Here is a 21002-nt window from a genome sequence, read left to right as displayed (position 1 = left end):
TCCAGTTTAAACCCGTTACTTCGTGTCCTACCCGGTTCTCCTACCAACAAAACCTTATGAATGTCTCCCTTATTAAAGCCCTTCATCCATTTATAAACCTCGATCATGTCTCCACGCACCCTTCGCCTTTCTAGAGAATGCAAGTTTAACTGTTTTAGTCTTTCCTCGTATGGCAAGTTTCTCAACCCCTGAATCATCTTAGTCATCCTCCTCTGCACTGATTCTAACATTTTGATATCCATTCTATAATAAGGTGACCAGAACTGAACCGCATAGTCAAGATGAGGTCTAACTAATGCTAAATATAGTTTGAGGAAGACTTCGGGGCTTCTGTTGCTTACGCTCCTTGAAATGAATCCCAGTACCCTATTAGCTCGATTTCTAGCTTGAATGCATTGTGCCCTTGGACGGAGATCAGAGCTCACTAAGACCCCTAAATCCCTCTCGCACCCAGACCTGCTTATGAGAGTGTCATTTAAGCAATAGTTATGTGAGGGGTTGTTCCTACCTACACTCAGAATACTGCACTTCCCTACATTCAACTCCATCTGCCATTTATCCGCCCAGTCATACAATCTGTTGAGTTCACTTTGGAGAATACTAGCGTCCCGATCCGACTCAATTACTCTACCGATCTTCGTATCATCTGCAAATTGACTAACATCACTACTAATTCCTGTATCTAAGTCATTGATATAAATAATAAACAAAAGTGGACCTAATACCGAACCTTGTGGGACCCCACTCGTAACACATCCCCAGTCAGATATTTTACCATTGATTTGCACTCTTTGCTTCCTATTGCTAAGCCACGCCTTGACCCAGTTCAAAACTTTACCCTCTACTCCGTGAGCCTGTAATTTAAGCAATATGCTGATATGCTGACACCCTGCCGGGTCAAACTCTTTCGTCTCTGCCTATCAACATATATCTTTCCTTCCTGCTGAAAGTATGCCTTTGTACAGCCTGTGCCTAAGAAGGGTGACCGCTCCAATGACTCAAACTACCGCCCAATAGCTTTACTTTCATGTCTATCTAAAGCTTTTGAATCAATCCTTAACCGGAAGATTCAAAAGCACCTTTCCACTTATAACCTTCTATCTGATCGCCAGTATGGATTCCGCAAGGGGCGTTCCACTGGCGATCTTCTTGCTTTCGTAACTGACACTTGGTCATCCTCTCTTAGTAGTTTCGGTGAAACTTTCTCTGTTGCGCTAGACATATCGAAAGCCTTCGATAGAGTCTGGCACCAGTTTTTGCTTTCTAAATTGAGATAAAGGAACAGAGGATAAACTGCCCTCTTTCGGATTTTATCCCTCTCTGTTCCTTTATCTCCAGTTTCCTTTCCGGCCGTTCTATCTCTGCGGTGGTAGACGGTCACTGCTCTTCCCCTAAATCTATCAACAGTGACGTTCTACAGGGCTCTGTCCTATCACCCACTCTCTTCCTGTTATTCATCAATGATCTTCTTTCCATAACAAACTGTCCTGTCCACTCGTACGCCTACGACTCCACTCTGCATTACTCAACTTCTTTCAATAGAAGACCATCACAACAGGAAGTACACGACTCCAGACTGGAGGCTGCAGAACACTTAACCTCAGACCTTGCTATCATTTCCGATTGGGGCAGAAGGAACCTGGCGTCCTTCAATGCCTCAAAAACTCAATTTCACCACCTATCAACTCGACACAATCTTCCAAACACTATCTCCTATTCTTCGACAACACTCAGCTGTCACCTTCTTCAACACTAAACATCCTCGGTCTATCCTTAACTCAAAATCTCAACTGGAAACTTCATATCTCCTCTCTCGCTAAATCAACTTCCTCGAGGTTGGGCGTTCTGTATCGTCTCCGCCAGTTCTTCTCCCCTGCGCAGTTGCTATCCATGTACAGCGGCCTTGTCCGCCCTCGTATGGAGTATGCATTTCACGTGTGGGGGGGCTCCACCCACATAGCTCTTCTGGACAGAGTGGAGGCTAAAGCTCTTCGTCTCATCAGCTCTCCTCCTCCTACTGATAGTCTTCTACCTCTTAAATTCCGCCGCGAAGTTGCCTGTCTTTCTATCTTATATCGATACTTCCACGCTGACTGCTCTTCTGAACTTGCTAACTGCATGCCTCCCCCCCTCCCGCGGCCCCGCTGCACACGACTTTCTACTCATGCTCATCCCTATACTGTCCAAACGCCTTATGCAAGAGTTAACCAGCATCTTCACTCTTTCATCCCTCACGCTGGTAAACTCTGGAACAATCTTCCTTCATCTGTATTTCCTCCTGCCTACGACTTGAACTCTTTCAAGAGGAGGGTATCAGGACACCTCTCCTCCCGAATTTGACCTTGCTTTTGGCCACCTCTTCTGATTATTTTATGGGAGCAGCAATTAGCGGGCTTTTTTTCTTATTATCGTTTTTTTTTGTGCCCTTGAGCTGCCTCCTTTGTTGTAAAAAAAATAAGAATGTTGTGTGAATGTAGTGTGGTGTGGATAGAGAGAGGAGATGTCTTTAGAGAGCATGCTGGACTACTCTCTGGTGGTGATGAGACAATAGGGAAACGGTTAATGAAGACATGGGAAGGGCCTTTGGAGGGCTTCAGCACCCTCCTCACTTCCCATATATACCTCACCGGGAGTGGCTTGCGCCCGTTCGGTAGGTGTCTTCCTACCTACTCCAGCCTGTCTCAGTTTGTCTCTCTTGTTACTCGTTTATCTTCCACTGTCTGTCCTCGTCCTCCTATTGTTAACTCATACATATTGTTTACTACACACACTAACATTTATATGTCATCTACACCATACACACGCATACACACACAAACACCTTTTCTATGTATTTTGTTTGTTCTTATGACCTGTACGATTTTTATGTCAATAAAAAAGCCTAACGGATATTGACTTTCTCTATCCAAGAAACCAATTAGCACGTAGAACACTCGCTACCGCCTACACGTGTAGGGTGCTGAACCAACTGCTCTAGGTCGTTGAGGAGGGCAAAGTTGTAGGCTTGTTCACCAGGCTGGTCAGTGAAAGAGGATGAAAGCCAAAGCTGGTGGTGAACATTGAAATCTCCCAAGATGGAGATTTCAGAGAAGGGAGAGTGGGTCAAGATGTGCTTCACTTTAGAGTTCTAGTAGTCAAAGAATTTTACATAGTTAATTGAGTTGGGTGAGAGATAAACAGCACATATGTATTTAGTAAAAGTATGACAATGAAGTCTTAGCCAGATGGTGAAGAATTCAGAAGAGTCAAGGTCGTGGGCACGTGAGCAAGTTATGTCGTTGCGCACGTAGACGCAACATTCAGCTTTGGATTGAAATTTAGGATAGAGATAGTAGGAGGGAACAGAGTAGAGATTGCTGTCAGTAGCCTCAGAGACCTGCGTTTCGGTGAGGAAGAGAAGGTGAGGTTTAGAGGAGGAGAGATGGTGCTCCACAGAATGAAAATCCTGTATCCTACATATCATGAATATGAAATATAAGTACTTAGCTACAAAATAACATATACAAGAGGTCATTATGGTTAATGCTGTCTATATGTTTGTCAACGAATGATGAGCGATGGACCGACGGAGTGGATCATCCGTGCCGAGCGGCCGCTATTTCGCTGACGTCATTTTGAGGTCATTATTAACGTCGACGGATCCGTCAAAACGGAATAGTGGGAACCTCGAATTACTCATTTCCCTCACCTTCCTTTTCCTCCATCCCCTCCTTTCCTCCATTATTTTTTCTCTCCCTCACCTTCCTTTACTTACACCCCTCCCTCCCTCTTATCACCTCCCTTACTCCTTACCTCCCTCCATCCCCTCCTTTCCTCCCTCATTCTCTCTCTCCTCCCTTTCACTCCATCCCCTCCTTTCTCTCCCTCTCCCCTCCCTTCTCTTCCATCTTCTCTCCTCCCTTACCCTTTCTCTCTCTCTCCTTCCTTTTCCTCCTCTCCTCCCTTCCCAGTTCCCACCTCCTTCCTCCCTTACATTCTCTCCCACTCCTCCCTTACTCTGTCTCTCCCTCTCCTTTCTTTTCCTCCTCTCCTCCCTTCACAGTTCCCACCTCCCTCCTCCCTTACATTCTCTCCCTCTCCTCCCTTACTCTTTCTCAGTCACGTTGTTTTGTTTTGAGGTGAGCCGAGTACCGCACCCCGCCCCCCCACCGTCCCCCCTTGACCCGCTCTATTGTTATATATTTCCATTATTTCTATTTCCCTTCCTTCTGTTTCCTCCATTCCTTCTTTCCTCTTCTTTATTCTTCTGTAATTCTCTCCTTTCTCCGTCTTTTTTCTTTTATCTTCTTCCTCTCTTCTCCTTTATCACAATTCTCATATTACTGTTATTGTAATTATTATTATTATTATTATTATTATTATTATTATTATTATTATTATTATTATTAGTATTATTATCTCTCTTATATAGAAGAAAAAAACTATTAAAACAAGAACAAGAAAAAAACGACCTCTAGCTGTGGAAAATTATTATAATTGGTTTCATGCACTTAATTAATATTCCTTCCTTTACTGTTTTCTATTATCATATTACAAGTCTTATCATTCCCTCCACTGCATGAATATTGCACACAGGTTTCTTGTATTAACTGAAAATCACACAGTATGCGCCTTGCAGGAAGGCTGTTACAGTGGCGGACGACTCAATTCAAGGAAGCAAGGAAGGAAGGAGGGAGGGAGGGGGCGGGAGAACAATTTATTCTCTTTTTTATTCTTTGTTACATATCTCATAATAGAAGGGTGTCCATCCAGTGCAGATGTAGCTAACAGATGTGGAGTAGAGGACCTGCATGGAAACAGTGATCAGAAGGGAAAGACTCCGATGGTTTGGACATGTAAAGAGAGCAGGGGAGGATACAGTGCTGGGAACTGTGGAGAAAATGGTAAGATAGGGTGTCCGGTGCAGATGTAGCTTTTCAGATGTGGAGTAGAGGACCTGGAAACAGTTTCTTTTTTCCTTTTTTACATGTGACCTAAAGCGCCGGTAGGTTTTTTTTTTTTACTAGGGGGCTGATGGTGGGCCCGAGCCCGTTATGGCGCAGACAATTGTTTATAGTGGCGCAATTATTATTGGCTCATGCTGTCCCCCGGAGATCATTCTTGATTTCACTTGCATAGCTTCTTGTAGAGTTCGGGTTGGTGGGTAGTCTTCAGGACAGCATGTGGGTAGTCTTAGGCCCCTCGGCGGTGACTGAAAAATCCCAGGTGGTAGCGGCGGATTCGAACCCTCATCATCATCAACGCTGCAAATGCGGGGCCGGCACGCTAACCACTCTGCCACCATCTCAGAAACATGGAAACATGGAAATGCAGGCAAAAGAAAGCCTATTGGCTCATTACGAGGTTGCCCGCTTTGGTGATTTAATCTGCTCGACAGCCACTTGGGGCCTGGGGAGCAGATGAAAGCACCTCAATATTCAGTTTACTCCCGACGCAGCGAAGTGACGGTCGATTCTATATTTGAAGGAGTTGATAGTATTCGCATTTACTACTTCTGAAGGAAGATTGTTCCAGTGACGGATGACTCGGTTTGAAAAGAAACTCCTTCCGATGGGAAAGACTCCGAAGGTTTGGACATGTGAACAGAGCAGGGGAGGATACAGTGCTGGGAGGTTTGGAGAGATTGGCAAGACAGGGTGCCCAGTGCAGATGTAACTAACAGATGTGGAGTAGAGGACCTGGAAACAGTGCTCAGAAGGGAAATACTCCGATGGTTTGGACATGTGAAGGGAGCAGGGGAGGATACAGTGCTGGGAGTTGTGGAGAGATTGGCAAGACAGGGTGTCCAGTGCAGCTAGATGTGGGTAAATGATGTGGAGTAGAGAACCTGGAAACAGTGCTCAGAAGGGAGACTCCTATAGTTTGGACATGTGAAAAGCAGGGGAGGATACAGTGCTGGGAGTTTTGGAGAGATTGAAAGTAAAAGGAAGGAGACCAGGTGGTAGACCTAGGAAAACGTGGAGAAGGTGTATACAGGAAGACTTGGCAGTGATGGGATTGGATGAGCATCAGGCAGAAGACAGAGCAGAATAGAGGAGACCCATAAAGCGTCCAACCGCTCAGGAAGAGTGAAAACGGACGTTAAACGAAATTATGATGTTGATGATGATATCTAATAATAGAAGAAGAAAAGCTAATAACTAAGAACATTAAGTGACCTGTGGAAAGAATTAAAGCACTTCTGCTACTCTCGGATACGTTCAGTTCACTCCAGACGCAGTAAAGTTACTGTCAGTGGAAATAGAGTTGATCGTTTCCGCACGGAGTACTTATGCGGGGAGGCTGTTCCAGTGGCGGACGACTCTGTTCGAGGAAGGAAGTATGGAGGAGGGAGGGATGGGAGCAAGAGTTTTTATTCTTTTCGTTAATCTTTGTTCTCTCGTTCCATCTCATACTTCCACATGCTCACTGCCACATATACTTCACTACTCTGTTACTTAACTTTACTTTCTGATCATTTCACATTACTTTCAGATTAAATAAGTTAACTTCCTCTGCATTGCGCCACGTAGGGCAACATCAGACGCTTTTAAAATTAGGAACATCAGACGTTTTTAAAATTAGGAACAGCAGACGCTTTTAAAATTAGGAACATCAGACGTTTTTAAAATTAGGAACAGCAGACGCATTAAACATTAGGAACAGCAGACGCATTTAAAATTAGGAAGAGTAATCACTTAAATTAACTTGAGAAACAAACAAAGATTAACATGATTCTGAGAGGAAGTAAGCACCCGTTTATTATAGATATACATGTCTGTACATCATCAAGACCCCAAGACCCAGACCAAGCATTCCTAAACGTATACTATAGTCGCAGCACACGAGTCTGAGGTCTTCGTTATCGTGTTCTGGCAACTTGCCATTACACATGCACACACACATACAGCTACATAATCAGTGACCTTATTATATATTTTTTTTACAACAGAGGAGTGGCCGAAAGATAGAGAAGAGCTGTGTGAGTGGAGCCCCCCACACACGTGCGATGCATACTCCATACGAAAGCGGACAAGGCCTCTGTATATGGATAGCAACTGTGCGGGGGAGAAGAACTGGAGGAGACGATACAGAACGCCCAACCTCGAGGAAGCTGATTTAGTGAGAGAAGAGATGTGAAGTTTCCAGTTAAGATTTTGAGTTTAGGTTAGACCGAGGATATTTAGTTTTGAAGAATTATAAGGTGACAGCTGAATGTAGTTGAAAAATAGGGGATAGGTGAAATTGGGTTTTTGAGGCATTGAAGGACACAAGGTTCCTTTTATCCCAATCGGAGATGATGGCAAGGTCTGAGGTTAAGTATTCTGCAGCCTCAGCCTTATAATCTAAAACAGATTTTTACGACAATTTCAATAATATGATTAATACTGACAAATGTGTCCTATGCGTAGACTATCTGACACCAGGTTGCCAGAGCATGATAATTCACACCTCAGTCTCGGGTGTCGCGACGAAAGCCAAGGCTGTTACACAGAGACGGCCTTGGCACAGCACCACTATAACTCCTCCTCATCTCTCTCCTTTCCCTTCCCTCCTCTTCCTCCTCACTCAGGCTTAGTGATGCGGAAGACGAAGACGAGACCCTCCTTGTCACAGAAATAGTTTGGGACGGTGCGCCGCTCCACCTGAAGGAATTATGACCATCATTTCAAATACGTGACCTTCTCCTCCTGGCCAGCTCCTGACCATCTCCTTATACCAGTGTGTCGTGACAGGCGTCCATACAGTGAACAGCCCCGCCAGACAGAAACCTTGATTAGAGTAAATGTTTTCTTGTACCAACGTTGCCAGATAATTGTACTCAGCCTCTTATATTTACCAACTTCCGACCCCATAACTTTCTCCTGGGGCTCAATAACTAGATCCATTTATATCTGTCGTTAAAATAGTTAATTCCTGATGTTCTTGGCAATAGTGGGGCGTCAAAAAACGGTAAATACTATGCTCTGAGTACGATAATCTGGCACCGGTGCTCTACCTTCTTCCACTTCCCGTCCGACTCCAGCTGGTCCATGTAAGGCTCCAGCTTGTCCTTGTAGGAAGGCACGGTCTGTAGGTACTCATGGCGCATCATGATGATCACGAAGCCTCCTGGAGTGCCGGAGAGGAGGAAATAAGTTAATCATTGAGGCATACGCTAGGGGGAGCTTCGTCTAGCCCACCCTAGGAAGACCACCTCAAGGTTTACTCCAGGCAAATCTGAAGTCTCTATGTAGGCTCTTTCCCATCCTAAACGGCGCCTAAGTTCGCCTGTTTGAAAAGCCTCTAGTAAGTTGCTGGGATTACCATGAACTGTTTTGCGATCCTATAGTGATGGTTCTACACGTCTGTCACGATCTTCAACGGGAAAACCACCCATGACAACCCGGTGAATCTTCTCTGTGGCCTTGGGAAATAGTCGTGGCGGAAGATCGGCACGACCAGGAACAATGCTAACCTACAGGTCCTCGCACGAGTATCTAAGCTGAGGGTCCAGCTTCCAGCGCCTTCACCCGCTCAGCGGACCTTGCAAAATATACACACACACACACACACACACACACACACACACACACACACACACACACACACACCAAAGCCTTCGCACTCCTACTAACCATGAACTTTACATTTCAGCCCGGAATCGTGCCAAATCTATTATCCGACTTACCAAAACCTCTTTCATCAATAGAAAATGTCAACACCTTGCTTTTTTTCTAATTCTTCCCGTGACTTCTGGCACTTAGCCAATAAGATCTCCACCACTTTCACTTCTTCCTCTTTCCCTCCTCTCCTTAACACTTACGGGAGCACTGCCGTCTCATCTATCTCTAAGGCTGAACTCTTCGCTCAAACTTTCTGTAAGAACTCCACCCTGGACGATTCTGGGCATATTCCTCCTACTCATACCCCCTCTGACTCCTTTATGCCTGTTATTAAGATTCTACATAATGATGTCTTCTATGCCCTCTCTGGCCTCAACTCTCAGAAGGCTTATGGACCTGATGGAGTGCCTCCTATTGTCCTTAAAAACTATGCTTCCATGCCTTTTGAATCAATCCTTAACCGGAAGATCAAAGCACCTTTCCACTTATAACCTTCTATCTGATCGCCAGTATGTGTTCCGCAAGGGGAGTGCCACTGGAGATATTCTTGCTCTCTTAACTGACTTTTGGTCATCCTTTCTTAGCCATTTCGGTGAAACTTTCTCAGTTGCGCTAGACATATCGAAAGCCTTCCATAGAGTCTGGTACAAGTCTTTGCTTTCTAAACTGCCATCTTTTGGATTATATCCTCTCTCTGTTCCCTTATCTCAGTTTCCTTTCCGGCCGTTCTATCTCTGCTGTGGTAGACAGTCACTGATCTTCCCCTAAACCTATCAACAGTGGTGTTCCACATGGCTCTGTCCTATCACCCACTCTCTTCTTGTTATTCATCAATGATCTTTCCATAACAAGCTGTCCTGTCCACTCATACGCCGACGTCTCCACTCCGCATTATTCAACTTCTTCCATTAGAAGGCCATCCCAACAAAAGTACACGACTCCAGACTGGAGGCTGCAGAACAACAACCTCAGACCTTGCTATTATTTCCGATTGGGGTAGAAGGAACCTTGTGTCCTTCAATGCCTCAAAAACTCAATTTATCCACCTATCAACTCTTCACAATCTTCCAAACACCTATTCCCTATTCTTCGACAACACTTAGCTGTCACCTTCAACACTAAATACTCTCGGTCTATTCTTAACTCAAAATCTCGAACTGGAAGCTTCATATCTCCTCTCTCGCTAAATCAGCTTCATCGAGGTTGGGCGTTCTGTATCGTCTCCTCCAGTTCTTCTCCCCCGCACTGTTGCTATCCATGCACTGGGGCCTTGTCCGCCCTCGTATGGAGTATGCATCTCACGTGTGGGGGGGCTCCACTCAAACAGCTTTTCTGGACAGAGTGGAGTCTAAGGCTCTTCGTCTCATCAGCTCTCCTCCTCCAACTGATAGTCTTTTACCTCTTAAATTCCGTCGCGATGTTGCCTCTCATTCAATTTTCTATCGCTATTTTCACGCTGACTGCTCTTCTGAACTTGCTAACAGCATGCCTTCCCCCCTCCCGCTGCACACGACTTTCTACTCATGCTCATCCCTATACTGTCCAAACCCCTTATGCAAGAGTTACCCAGCATCTTCACTCTTTCATTCCTCACGCTGGTATACTCTGGAACAATCTTCCTTCATCTGTATTACCTCCTGCCTACGACTTGAACTATTTCAAGAAGAGAGTATCAGGAGAGGAGAGTATCAGGACACCTCTCCTCCCGAAATTGACCCCTCTTTCGGCCACCTCTTGAATTTTTTTTTTTTTTTTTTAGGAGCAGCAAGTAGCGGGCTTTTTTTTTATATTAGTTTCCTTTGTGCCCTTGAGCTGTCTCCTTTGTTGTAAAAACACTCACTCACTCACTCACCGTTCTTTGCGACGCGCACCAGGTCGTCGAGGCCACTGAGTGGGATGTGACCTTCGCCCATACCGCCCGAGATGACCACCAGGTCGTATGTGTCTGAGAGAGAGAGAGAGAGAGAGAGAGAGAGAGAGAGAGACATATGTAGAAGAAAAATACGTATATTAATCTTTACATATGAAACAACAACGATAACAATAATTCCACTCACACAGCTCTCCTGGACAGAGTGGATTCTAAGGCTCTTCGTCTCATCAGCTCTCCTCCTTTTACTGACAACCTTCTACCTCTTAAATTCCTCCGCTATGTTGCCTCTTTTTCTGTCTTCTATCGATATCTTCATGATGACTGCTCTTCTGAACTTGCTAACTGCATGCCTCCTTCCCTCCCGCGGCCCCGCTGCACACGACTTTCTACTCATGCTCATCCCTATACTATCCAAAACCCTTATGCAAGAGGTAAACTCTGGAACAACCTTCCTTCGTCTGTATTTCCTCCTGCCTATGACTTGACTTATTTCAAGAAGAGTGTATCAAGACACCTCTCCACTCGAAATTGACCTCTCTTTTGGCTACTCTTTACTTTTATCTTTTATGGGAGCGGCGAGTAGCGGGCTTTTTTTTTTGGACTCTTCTTGTTTGTCCTTTGATGTAAAAAAAACAAATTACAAATACCTTTGGGCACGGTGGAGTGTCCGCTGCCGATAAACTCCAGGAAGTCGTTGGTATAGATGCCAGTCTCCCGCAGCTTCATCATGCCCTCCGACGGGTCCACAGCGTCTATGTGCCTGTGAGAGTGGCTGTATTAGTTGAAGTATTAGCAGTATTATAAGTAGAAGTTATAGCATTAGTAGAAGTTGTTGGGAATCAGTAAATTTACCCTACCCAACAGTTAGGTCACTCGCAAAGTGAATAACACACCCGTCAGACAATCCTAAAGAAACAAGTTCTTACCAGCTATTAGGTGGTGAAGGTATCCAACAAGCACCTCCAGACAGCCGAACAAATAATAATCCTACCGGATCCGTGTAGTAAAAATCTATCTGTCTCAAATAACTGCTGGGGGCACTTAGCTGAGAAGCGGGTTTCAAAAGATATTGTTGTCTCTGAAGTCTCGTTGCCGGGTGTAGTATCCCTCAGTCAGGTAATAGAAGGCACACTGCGTCCGAGTTAATGGGTGGGCTGCGGTGCCTTGGTCTTTACTTTGTGAAGGCCGGTGGTGGAGTGAGAGAAAACCAACCACGTGGGTCTGAAGCGATATTTGGATTTCTCTCGCCAGATGGCGTGGCTTTCCTCTCTGTTTCCATCGGTTAAATTATCCTTGTTCTTTAATTTTAATTCAGTAAAGAACAATTAGTTATTATTTCATGAAAGGAAACACTTCACTATTGTTATTCCTTTTATGGTAAATGTGGTTAATCTTCAGGCAGTGAATAAGTTGATTCTGTCTCGGTTTGGGAGCCGATGACCGAAGTATTTAAGTACCATCCAAGGCTTATTTGAGCTCAGACGATACTCACAGTTGACTTGAACTCTCGGTCCGAGACTAGTTCCATAAGGGAAATAGTTAATTTGTCTAATCCCACGGTTAACTGGCCTAATTCCTAACATAGTATAGTCTATCGATTTTAACTTGAGCCCGTGGGCGCGACACAATGAGTCCCCACGAGACCGCGCTGGTGCCACATCACTCCATTACTCTCCTCGGAGAGGGTGGCTCTCTCTCTCTCTCTCTCTCTCTCTCTCTCTCTCTCTCTCTCTCTCTCTCTCTCTCTCTCTCTCTCTCTCTCTCTCTGCATGGCTGCGCAGGGCGCGAGAGTGAGATCTACTTCATTTGTCCATTGTGGCGTAACGCTGAATGGTGCGGCCTGGCGCCTGTTGCCAAGGTCCGTCAGGCGGCAACGTTGCATGAGGTTTACTGAGTCGTTGTCTTTCCCTCTAATCCCAAGCCATTCATAACACCACGCAGTCGTATTATGAATGTATGTAAATTCCATAAATAGATAACGTACAGACTAACAGTGAGACAGAACGCCATGCGCAGGTCATCGCTAGATCAGTAAACAATTGGGGTTTCCCCGGGCCAAGTCACAGGGCTCAATTTTAAGTTAGATTCGATGGACTATAGTAATGCCGCTCCTGCCCGCTCCCAGTTCCCACCCAGCGGCTCTGCCTCTACACAAGCTGCTGTAATTTCCAACACATCATCTTCATCTCTTGGCGTTGGATTCGTGTTGAGGCTGAGGCACTGGCAGGCAGGAGGCAGTGGACTGGAGGATATTTAAGTATGGTGACTGGACATCCCCCTGTCTGCGGCCCTGCGGCACCCACCTGAAGCCTTCGGTGGAGTTCGCTGCCCACGCAGCCCGTCCCGGCGGCCACGTCCAGCACCCTGGCCTTGGCTCGCCGCTCCGGGGGTACGCAACGCAGCGCCTCCTCCAGCATGATGGCGGGGCCACGGTACCCGCCTTTCCAGATCATCTAAGGGGACGGGGAAGCGGGTGATTACAGATGCGTACCCCAGGGGCCGCATCACTTAACTCCCGGACCTCACGGAGTAGTCGCCGGTTTAACGCAAAATCATTCCAGCGATACCCTATGATTCTGCGTAGGCACTTGGTACTAAAGGCATCTCTCTCTCTCTCTCTCTCTCTCTCTCTCTCTCTCTCTCTCTCTCTCTCTCTCTCTCTCTCTCTCTCACCATCTCCTCGTAGTTCTCGGACCACTCGTCGTAGCCGGCCGCCATCTCCTCCGGCGTGAGCCCTGGCCTGTGGACGTTCGCGTCCGCCCTCATTGCCACGTCGCCCCGACTGCCGCCCTCAGACATTATCCTGCAGCAGGGAAGAGACGGGAGAATCACAAGCAGGGCATGACTACAGTACAGTACAATTCCTTTATAGTAGTATGTAATGGCGACAGTGACGGGACCAAAATAATTCGCAAGCATGATCAAGAATTCGCAGCAGAAAAAATTACGTCGAAAAATTTTAAACGTCGAATTTGCCGGCCGGGGCGGCCAGCCAGCCGCGCGGGCAGCCAGCCGCCGAGGGGACTTCCCCGCTACCCAACCGGGTAGTGGTCATAAACCTACCCAAAGTGACCATCCCCCCCCCCCCCCCCACCCCCCCCCACACCCCACCACCTTCCACGCCATCGTGTCTCCCCCTACCCCCCGGAGGCCTGAGCGTCACCCTCCTGCCGGGGATTGGTTAGGGGCGTCCTTTCGCGCCGTGCCGGGGCGTCGCCCTCCTGCCGGGGATCGGTTAGTGCGAGCGGTGCCTTGTTCGGGGGATCGGTTAGGGGCGTCTTTTCGCACCGTGCCGGGGCGTCCTTTCGCCCCAGTGCCAGGGGATCGGGTAGGGGCCTCCTTTCGCACCGTACCGGGGCGTCACCCTTCTGCCGGGGGATCGGTTGGGCGTCCTTTCGCCCCAGTGCCGGGGATCGGTTAGGGGCCTCCTTTCGCACCGTGCCGGGCGTCCTTTCGCCAGTGCCGGGGGATCGGCTAGGGGCCTCCATTCGCACCGTACCGGGGCGTCGCCCTCCTGCCGGGGGATCGGTTAGGGGCGTCCTTGCGCCCCAGTGCCCCGGGAGCGGCGAGGGGCGTCCTTTCGCACCGTGCCTGGGCGGCACCCTCCTGCCGGCTGATCGGTCCTTTCGCACCGAGCCGGGTCGACACCCTCCTGACGGGGATCGGTAAGCGCGAGCGGAGACTTGTAGCGCGGAGGCCTGTGGCTACCTTTCCCCCTCCCTCTTCCCCTCCCGCTATTGATTTTTTTTTTTCAGTTTGCCAGCATGTGTGCGTGTCCCCCTCTATTCCCCACCCCTCGCCAGCGGTGACTTGATGGTCAGTCTGAGGGTACCATTACCCCTCCCTCTCCCTCTACCAGCTATTGATTTTTTCAGTTTGCCAGCATATGCGTGTGTGTGTGTGTGTGTGTGTGTGTGTGTGTGTGTGTGTGTGTGTGTGTGTGTGTGATTTTGATTTTCCATATTGACTGGAGTTATATCGATTGTCTTTTCAGTGAGGGGGTAGGAACGGGAAAAGTAGATTTTATACATTTATATTGAAATATAGTGGCCGATTCGAGCGGTGACTGCTACACTCTCGGGAGTAAGTACCTTCACACGTGGGAGGAGCCGCCGGGAGCATCAAGACGTAAACTGCTAGTAAATGCAAGGGCATGAATTCACCCCAGACACCCCAAAAGGCTACTACCATATCTTAAAACCACAATGAGTGTGGTACATCAGCCTAATATTGTAGAAATACTTTAAGTAAACGAGTTTTATCATAAGTAGTATTGATTGATTGACTGATTGTTTATTGTTGCATTTAACAATAAAGGAGAAGGGAGGAACATGCCATCCCAACCCCCAGGCATTACATAGTGTGATTATAAAATGCACGAAAATAACCGTTCCTTATACCTCCTTCGATATCTCGCAAAGAGATAAACATTTCCCGCAATGTTGCTGCCACTCTCAAAAGTTGTTTTGCGCTCTGCTTCTTGTAGAGCTTATCTTGTGGGTCCCCAAGTGTCGATGCTGCCTCACTTTATCTAGCAATGCCACCTCGGCTCCAAATCTTGTTATCTGCATCTGTCATTTCGTGTTTTCTTGGCGCCGACATGTTGTTTACCCGGCCGCCAGTCGGCTATACAAGACGGACACGCTCAGCTGCAGAGAACTTGCCGCGAGAAGAGCTCCCAGACCCAGACCAAAAATGCTGCCGCGCCTGTATTGCCAGCCGCGAATTGCCAGGTGTAAAGCTGCCTTTAGAGGTGAGGTTCGTGATTTAAATGAGAAGAGATCGCAAGAAGAAGAGGAGTTTTTTTGGAGAGTAATGGATATGAAAGTGAGAAAGTAGTTCATAGGGTCGAGAGGAAGAAAGGAATAAAACTAACAGAAAAGGAGGAAGGGTGGAAAGTGACATATACGAATATTAATGGAATAGTTTCATCGTGGATAGAGTTAACGACTATTTGAGACACAAAGAACCTGATATTGTGGGGCTGACGGAAACTAAGTTGTGACCCAATTGAGGTGGTGGGGATTGGAGAAGGTGCATACAACGTATGGAGGAGAGACAGAAAGATAAAACAGGGAGGAGGTGTGATGTTGATGGTGAAAAAAGGCCTGAGGGTGGAGGAGGTGAGGTGAAGGCTTGACAGAGGTGTTGAAAGTGAAAAGTGTGGGTGCTGAAGGAAGAAGGAGGCATTATGTAGTAGGGTATGTGCCTCCATGAACAAGCGTATAGGGGTTGCGGGAATATAAACAAATGATACAAGACACGGTGAGTTGCAAGGATGAAATGTTGAGGGAGTGTGAGAGAATAATTATAATGGGTGATTTCAACTGCATGGAGGTGGAATAGGAGGACTGGCAGACGCAGGGAGCAGACGAGTCGTGGGGAGGAAGACTCCTGCAACTGGCAGTGGAACATGTGCTGACTCAGTGGATCAAGGAACATACCAGATTCGGGAAAGAAGGTGAGGCATCAAGACTAGACCTTGGTATATATTAAGTAAGGAGCCGGAAATAATAGAAAATCTTAACGTAGATTGTCCAATAGCGAAGAGTGGCCATGAGGTTGTGGAATTTGAAGTATCAGAAAAGAGAACGATTGGCCGAAAAGAGGATCACAATATTGGGAGAAGCAACTACTGTGACTTTGTTAGCATGAGAACACAGGATAAGTGGGAGGAGTTTTTAAAGCTATACAAGGAAGCCGAAAATAAATATGTCCCCAAGGTAACCAAAAAGGATGTTGGTAAAAAGGATTGGTTTAACAAGTGATGCGAGATAGCTAGAAAGAGAAAAGAGGAAGCTTGGAAGGGATGGAGGAGATAAAGAAGAATCAACTCGTGGAACGATTTCAAACAAGCAAGGAATGAATATACAAAGATTAGAAGAGAAGAAAAAAGGAAATATGAAAAAGATATAATCGACAAGTGAAAAGACAAACTATTTTATAGACATGTGAACGGCAAATTAAAGAATAGAGAAAAAATCGATAAACTGAAAATGGATGAAACCACATATGAGGACCCAGCAAAGATGGCAGAGGTGATGAATAACAGCTTCCATAGAATGTTCACAAAAGAGGAATTTGTACAACCTCCGGGCCAGGAAAAAGGAAGGGTTATGCAAGAGATTCAGTTAACGGTGCAGGTCAAAGAAAGTTTGAACAAACTGGATGTAAGAAAGGCGACGGGGCCGGATGGAGTTTCAGGGTGTATCTTGAATGAATGTAGTGATCAACTGGCAGAGAAACTGCACTCCATAATGAGTGCCTCTATAAGTGAATGAAAGGTACCACAATATTGTAATAGATCAAATATAATACGGTACCGATTTTAAGGAGGCAAGAGAGGAGCCATTAAATTACAGACCGGTATCACTCACTAGTGTGGTTGCGAAGATATGTGAGAGACTGGTTAAAAACATGCGGTCGGATTTCTGAGAAAGTGAGAAAATTATATCGGGTTGCCAGTTTGGATTCAGGAAAGGGAGATCTTGCGTCACCAACTTGTTGTGTTACTACTTAAGGGTGACATATTTAATACAGGAGAGAGAAGGCTGGGCGGATGGAAAGTACCTGAATCTGAAGAAAAAAAAACATTTTACATAGTACCGCACGTGGGCAACCATGGACTTCCATCTTCTTCTGTCCCTCGTGGCCCTGATGAACTGTCCACCCGTCATGTTCCCCCGTGCCAGCTTTACCAATCCGTCCATGTATTTCACTCTCGGTCTTCCTCTCCCTCTGGTTCCCTCCACCATTCCTGTCATTATCAGATTCTCCAGCCCCTCTCTCCTCATTACGTAAACAAAAAATTTCAGTTGTCTCAATCTCACCGCCCCCATCAGCTCCCTCCTCTTTCCCACCATCTCCAATACTTCTTCGTTCGACCTTCTTGCCGTCCACGTGATCTTCATCCTCCTCCTCCACAGCCACATCTCCATCGCCTCCAGCCTATTCAACATCGTCTTTGATATAGTCCGACTTTTCACACCATATAACATTGTTGACCACACATGAATTTTTATTAAGCTTTTCCGTGTTTTTTAGAAAACTATGTTATTCAATAGCAAATGCGGTATTTGCTATACCTATTCTCCATTTAATTTCTGTGTCACACCTTATATCCTCGGTCACAACACTTCCCAAATAATTAAAGTTCTCTACCCTCTCCACCGTTCATCGCAGCTCCATTCGTGGTATCTGTGCATTCTTTGACATTACCAACCACTTCGTTCTCTATACCTTAATTGTCAAACCTTTGGATTCCCTTTCTTCTTTTACTCGGTTGAGCATTAATTGTATTTTTTCTTTATTGTCTGCTATAAGCACAGTGTCATCAGCACACCTTATGTCATTACATTACGTCCTCAATACTTATCCCCTCACTTTCTCTGATAGTCCGCATTATTATTTATCCAAACAATGAAAACAGATCCGGTGACATTACACAACCCTGCATGACACCTCTTCTGGTGTTCTGCCACTCTGTATCTTCGCCATCTACTCTTACACACGCCTTTTGTGCCAGTATAGATTCTTTATCACTCTGAGTTATCTTCCGTTCACCCTAATGCTTTTCAATAGTTCCATTAAGTCTTCATGTCTAACTCTATCAAAGGCTTTTTCATAGTCAATAAAGCAGGCATACAGGTATCTTTGTTTCTCTATCACCCTCTCAGCCATTGTTCTCAACATAAATATTGCATTACTCGTGCCTTTTCCTTCCACAAATCCACATTGCTCGTCCGAGACCTCCTTCTTTTTCTTCCACGTAATCGTTTGAGTATAACTTTCAGTGAGATTTTGTTATTTGGCTCATGATACTGATGGTTCTGTGCTTATCGCAGTCCAAGTGTTCCGCTTACTTTTGGTATTGCGATAAACACGGATTTACACATTGTTCAGTTATCTGTCCAGATATCATATCAAAAGCCTTTGATAGGGTCTGGCACAAATCTTTGCTTTCAAACTACCCTCCTACGGTTTCTATCCTTCTCTCTGTACCTTTATCTCACGTTTCCTCTCTGACCGTTCTATTTCTGCTGTGATAGACAGTCACTGTTCTTCCCTAAACCTATTAATACTGGTGTTCCGCAGGGCTCTGTCCTATCTCCCACTCTCTTCCAGCTGTTCATTGATGGTCTTCTTTCCAAAACAAACTGCCCTATCCATTCTTATACCGATGACCCTACTCTGCATTACTCAACTTCTTTTAATAGAAGACCCACCCAACATGATCTAAATGATTCCAGGATGGAGGCGCCAGAACGCTTGGCCTTAGACCTTACTATTATTTCCGACCAGGAAAAGAAGAACTTCGTGTCCTTCAACACCTCAAAAGCACAGTTTCTCCACCTATCCACTCGACACAATCTTCCGAACAACTATCCCTATTCTTTGACAACACTCAGCGATCACCTTCTTCAACACTAAACATCCTCGGTTTATCCTTAACTCAAATCTAAACTGTAATCTTCATGTATCTTCTCTTCCTAAATCACCTTCTTCGAGGCTGTGCGTTCTGTGCCGTCTCCGCCGTTCTACTCCCCACACAGTTGCTATCCATTTTCAGGGGCCTTGTCCGCCTCGTATGGAGTATGCATCTCACGTGTGGGGGTTCCACTCCACAGCTCTCTTGGACAGAGTGGAGTCTAAGGCTCTTCGTCTCATCAGCTCTCCTCCTCTTACTGTACTGATAGTCTTCTGTCTTTTAAATTTCGCCTCTCTCTCTATTGCTATCGATGTTTTCATGCTGACTGCTCTTCAGACTTGCTAACCGCATGCCTCCCCTCCCGCGGCCTCGCCACACGACTTTCTACTCAAGATCATCCCTTTACTGTCCAAATCCACTTACGCAAGGTTAACCAGCATCTTCCTTCTCTCATCCCACGCTGGTAAACTCTGGAACAATCTTCCTTCATTTGTATTCCTCCAACTTACGACTTGAACTCTTTCAAGAGGAGGGTATCAGGGCACCTCTCCTTCCGAAATTGACCTATTTTTCGGCCACTCCTCTAACTCTTTATATGAGCAGTGAGTTGCAGTTTTTTTTCACATTTGTTACCTTTTTATGCCTTGAACTGACTCCTCTGCTGTAAAAGAAAAAAGAATTGTAGACCTTGTTCACTATCTCTGATACACTTTACTGTATATCTTCAACTGCTTGCAACATTTATATTGTAACACTCTCGCCTCCTGCTGCCTTTCCTCTCTTCAGGTCTTTCATTGCCCATTTACTTCCTCTAAAATTTCTAGGCCTTCATTTCCTTCGGCCGTGTCATCCATCTCTGGTCTCTCATCACTAAACAGCTCTCTTATAATAATAATATTATATTCACTGCATCTGTCCCGCCTCCTCTGCATCCATCAAGACTGTCCCATCTTTCTTTTCACAGCACTGCCTTTATTCCACTTCCGTGTCTGAATTCTAACTAACAGGGAAATGAGGACGATAATCAGGACAGGGTTTCCAACTGGTGCCCTGTGATGAGTGGAGTCCGCAAGGTTCGGTGTTGGCACCAATAATGTTTCCTGTTTATATGAAATATGGTGGATGGAGTGTCCAGCTATGTGAGTTTGTTTGCAGATGATGCAAAACTATTGAGACGAGTGAATAATGTGAAGGACTGTGAGGCATTGCAACGGACCTGGATATAATATAAGTGGAGTGGTACATGGCAGATGGAATTCAACCTCGAAATGTAAAAAAATGGAGTTTGGTAGGAGTGGCAGAAGATGTAAATATGATTTTAAGATGGGAAGTAAGATAATATGCAGAGGTGGAGGAAAAAGATTTGGGAGTGACTCGCAGAGAATATGTCACCGGACAAACACATCAACAGCATAACATGACAAACTCTGAATTTGCTGAGGAACATAAGGACGGCATTTGTGTACTTGGATGAGGAGATGATGAAAATAATAATCCCAATGATAAGGGCAAAGTTAGAGTATGCAGCAGTGGTCTGGTCTCCTCACGAAAAGAAGATCATAAAGAAGCTGGAAAAGAGTGCAGAGAGGCAACTAAGATGGTACAGAAACTTCGAGATCGGACTTATGAGGAGAGACTCAATAGCATGGGGCTCACAACCCTGGAAAGAAGAAGAGACAGAGGAGCTCTGATAGCGGTGTACAGGGTGGCGAGCAGAATGGAGCATTTGGACAGAGAGGATCTGTGTGTGTGGAACGAGAGGAAAACAAGAGGACATGGAAAGAAGTTGAGGGCGACCACGTGTAGGAGAGATGTGAAAAGTGTACCTTCCCAAACAAAACATTGAGCTATGGAATAGACTGAAGGAGAAGGTGGTTTGTGCAAGAAACATTCATGATTTTAAAAGAAAAGTTGGATAAGAGTGAATATGGAGACAGGACAGCGCGAGCATAGCTCTTTTCCCGTATGTCACAACTATAAATACAACTGGGTAATACCACGCACGCGCACGCGCGTTGAGTGTGGGCGGAGATTGAGAGCCAGCCGGCGAATCAGCGAGGAGTGTGGCGCGGCATTAGAAAACCGTAGCTACCTTCCTAAATATGCGGCCGGCATA

The 21002-nt window shown here is 45.9% G+C and overlaps 2 protein-coding genes across 3 annotated transcripts in view; both read right to left on the bottom strand.

The window, feature by feature from the left end:
- Positions 1-13282, bottom strand: part of LOC126993489 (demethylmenaquinone methyltransferase-like) — a 60209-nt gene extending 46927 nt beyond the window's left edge. The window contains exon 1 of one of the 2 annotated variants that reach the window (XM_050852627.1): positions 13132-13282. In XM_050852627.1, coding sequence (XP_050708584.1) covers positions 13132-13257 — 126 coding nt within the window. In that variant the 5' untranslated portion in view covers positions 13258-13282. The remainder of the gene's footprint in view (positions 1-13131) is intronic. The other variant, XM_050852628.1, reaches the window with a different exon arrangement.
- Positions 7426-12113, bottom strand: LOC126993491 (uncharacterized). The gene is made up of 4 exons (XM_050852634.1): positions 11106-12113; positions 10438-10530; positions 7979-8091; positions 7426-7625 (listed from the first exon to the last, which is right to left on the bottom strand). Exons 1-4 carry the CDS (start codon positions 11185-11187, stop codon positions 7545-7547), a joined length of 369 nt encoding a protein of 122 aa, XP_050708591.1. The 5' UTR covers positions 11188-12113; the 3' UTR covers positions 7426-7544.
- Positions 13283-21002: the final 7720 nt, after the last annotated feature.

Source organism: Eriocheir sinensis, unplaced genomic scaffold, assembly GCF_024679095.1.
Source record: "Eriocheir sinensis breed Jianghai 21 unplaced genomic scaffold, ASM2467909v1 Scaffold620, whole genome shotgun sequence".
NCBI classification, from domain to species: Eukaryota; Metazoa; Arthropoda; class Malacostraca; order Decapoda; family Varunidae; genus Eriocheir; species Eriocheir sinensis.
This window is presented reverse-complemented; position numbering and strand designations above follow the sequence as displayed.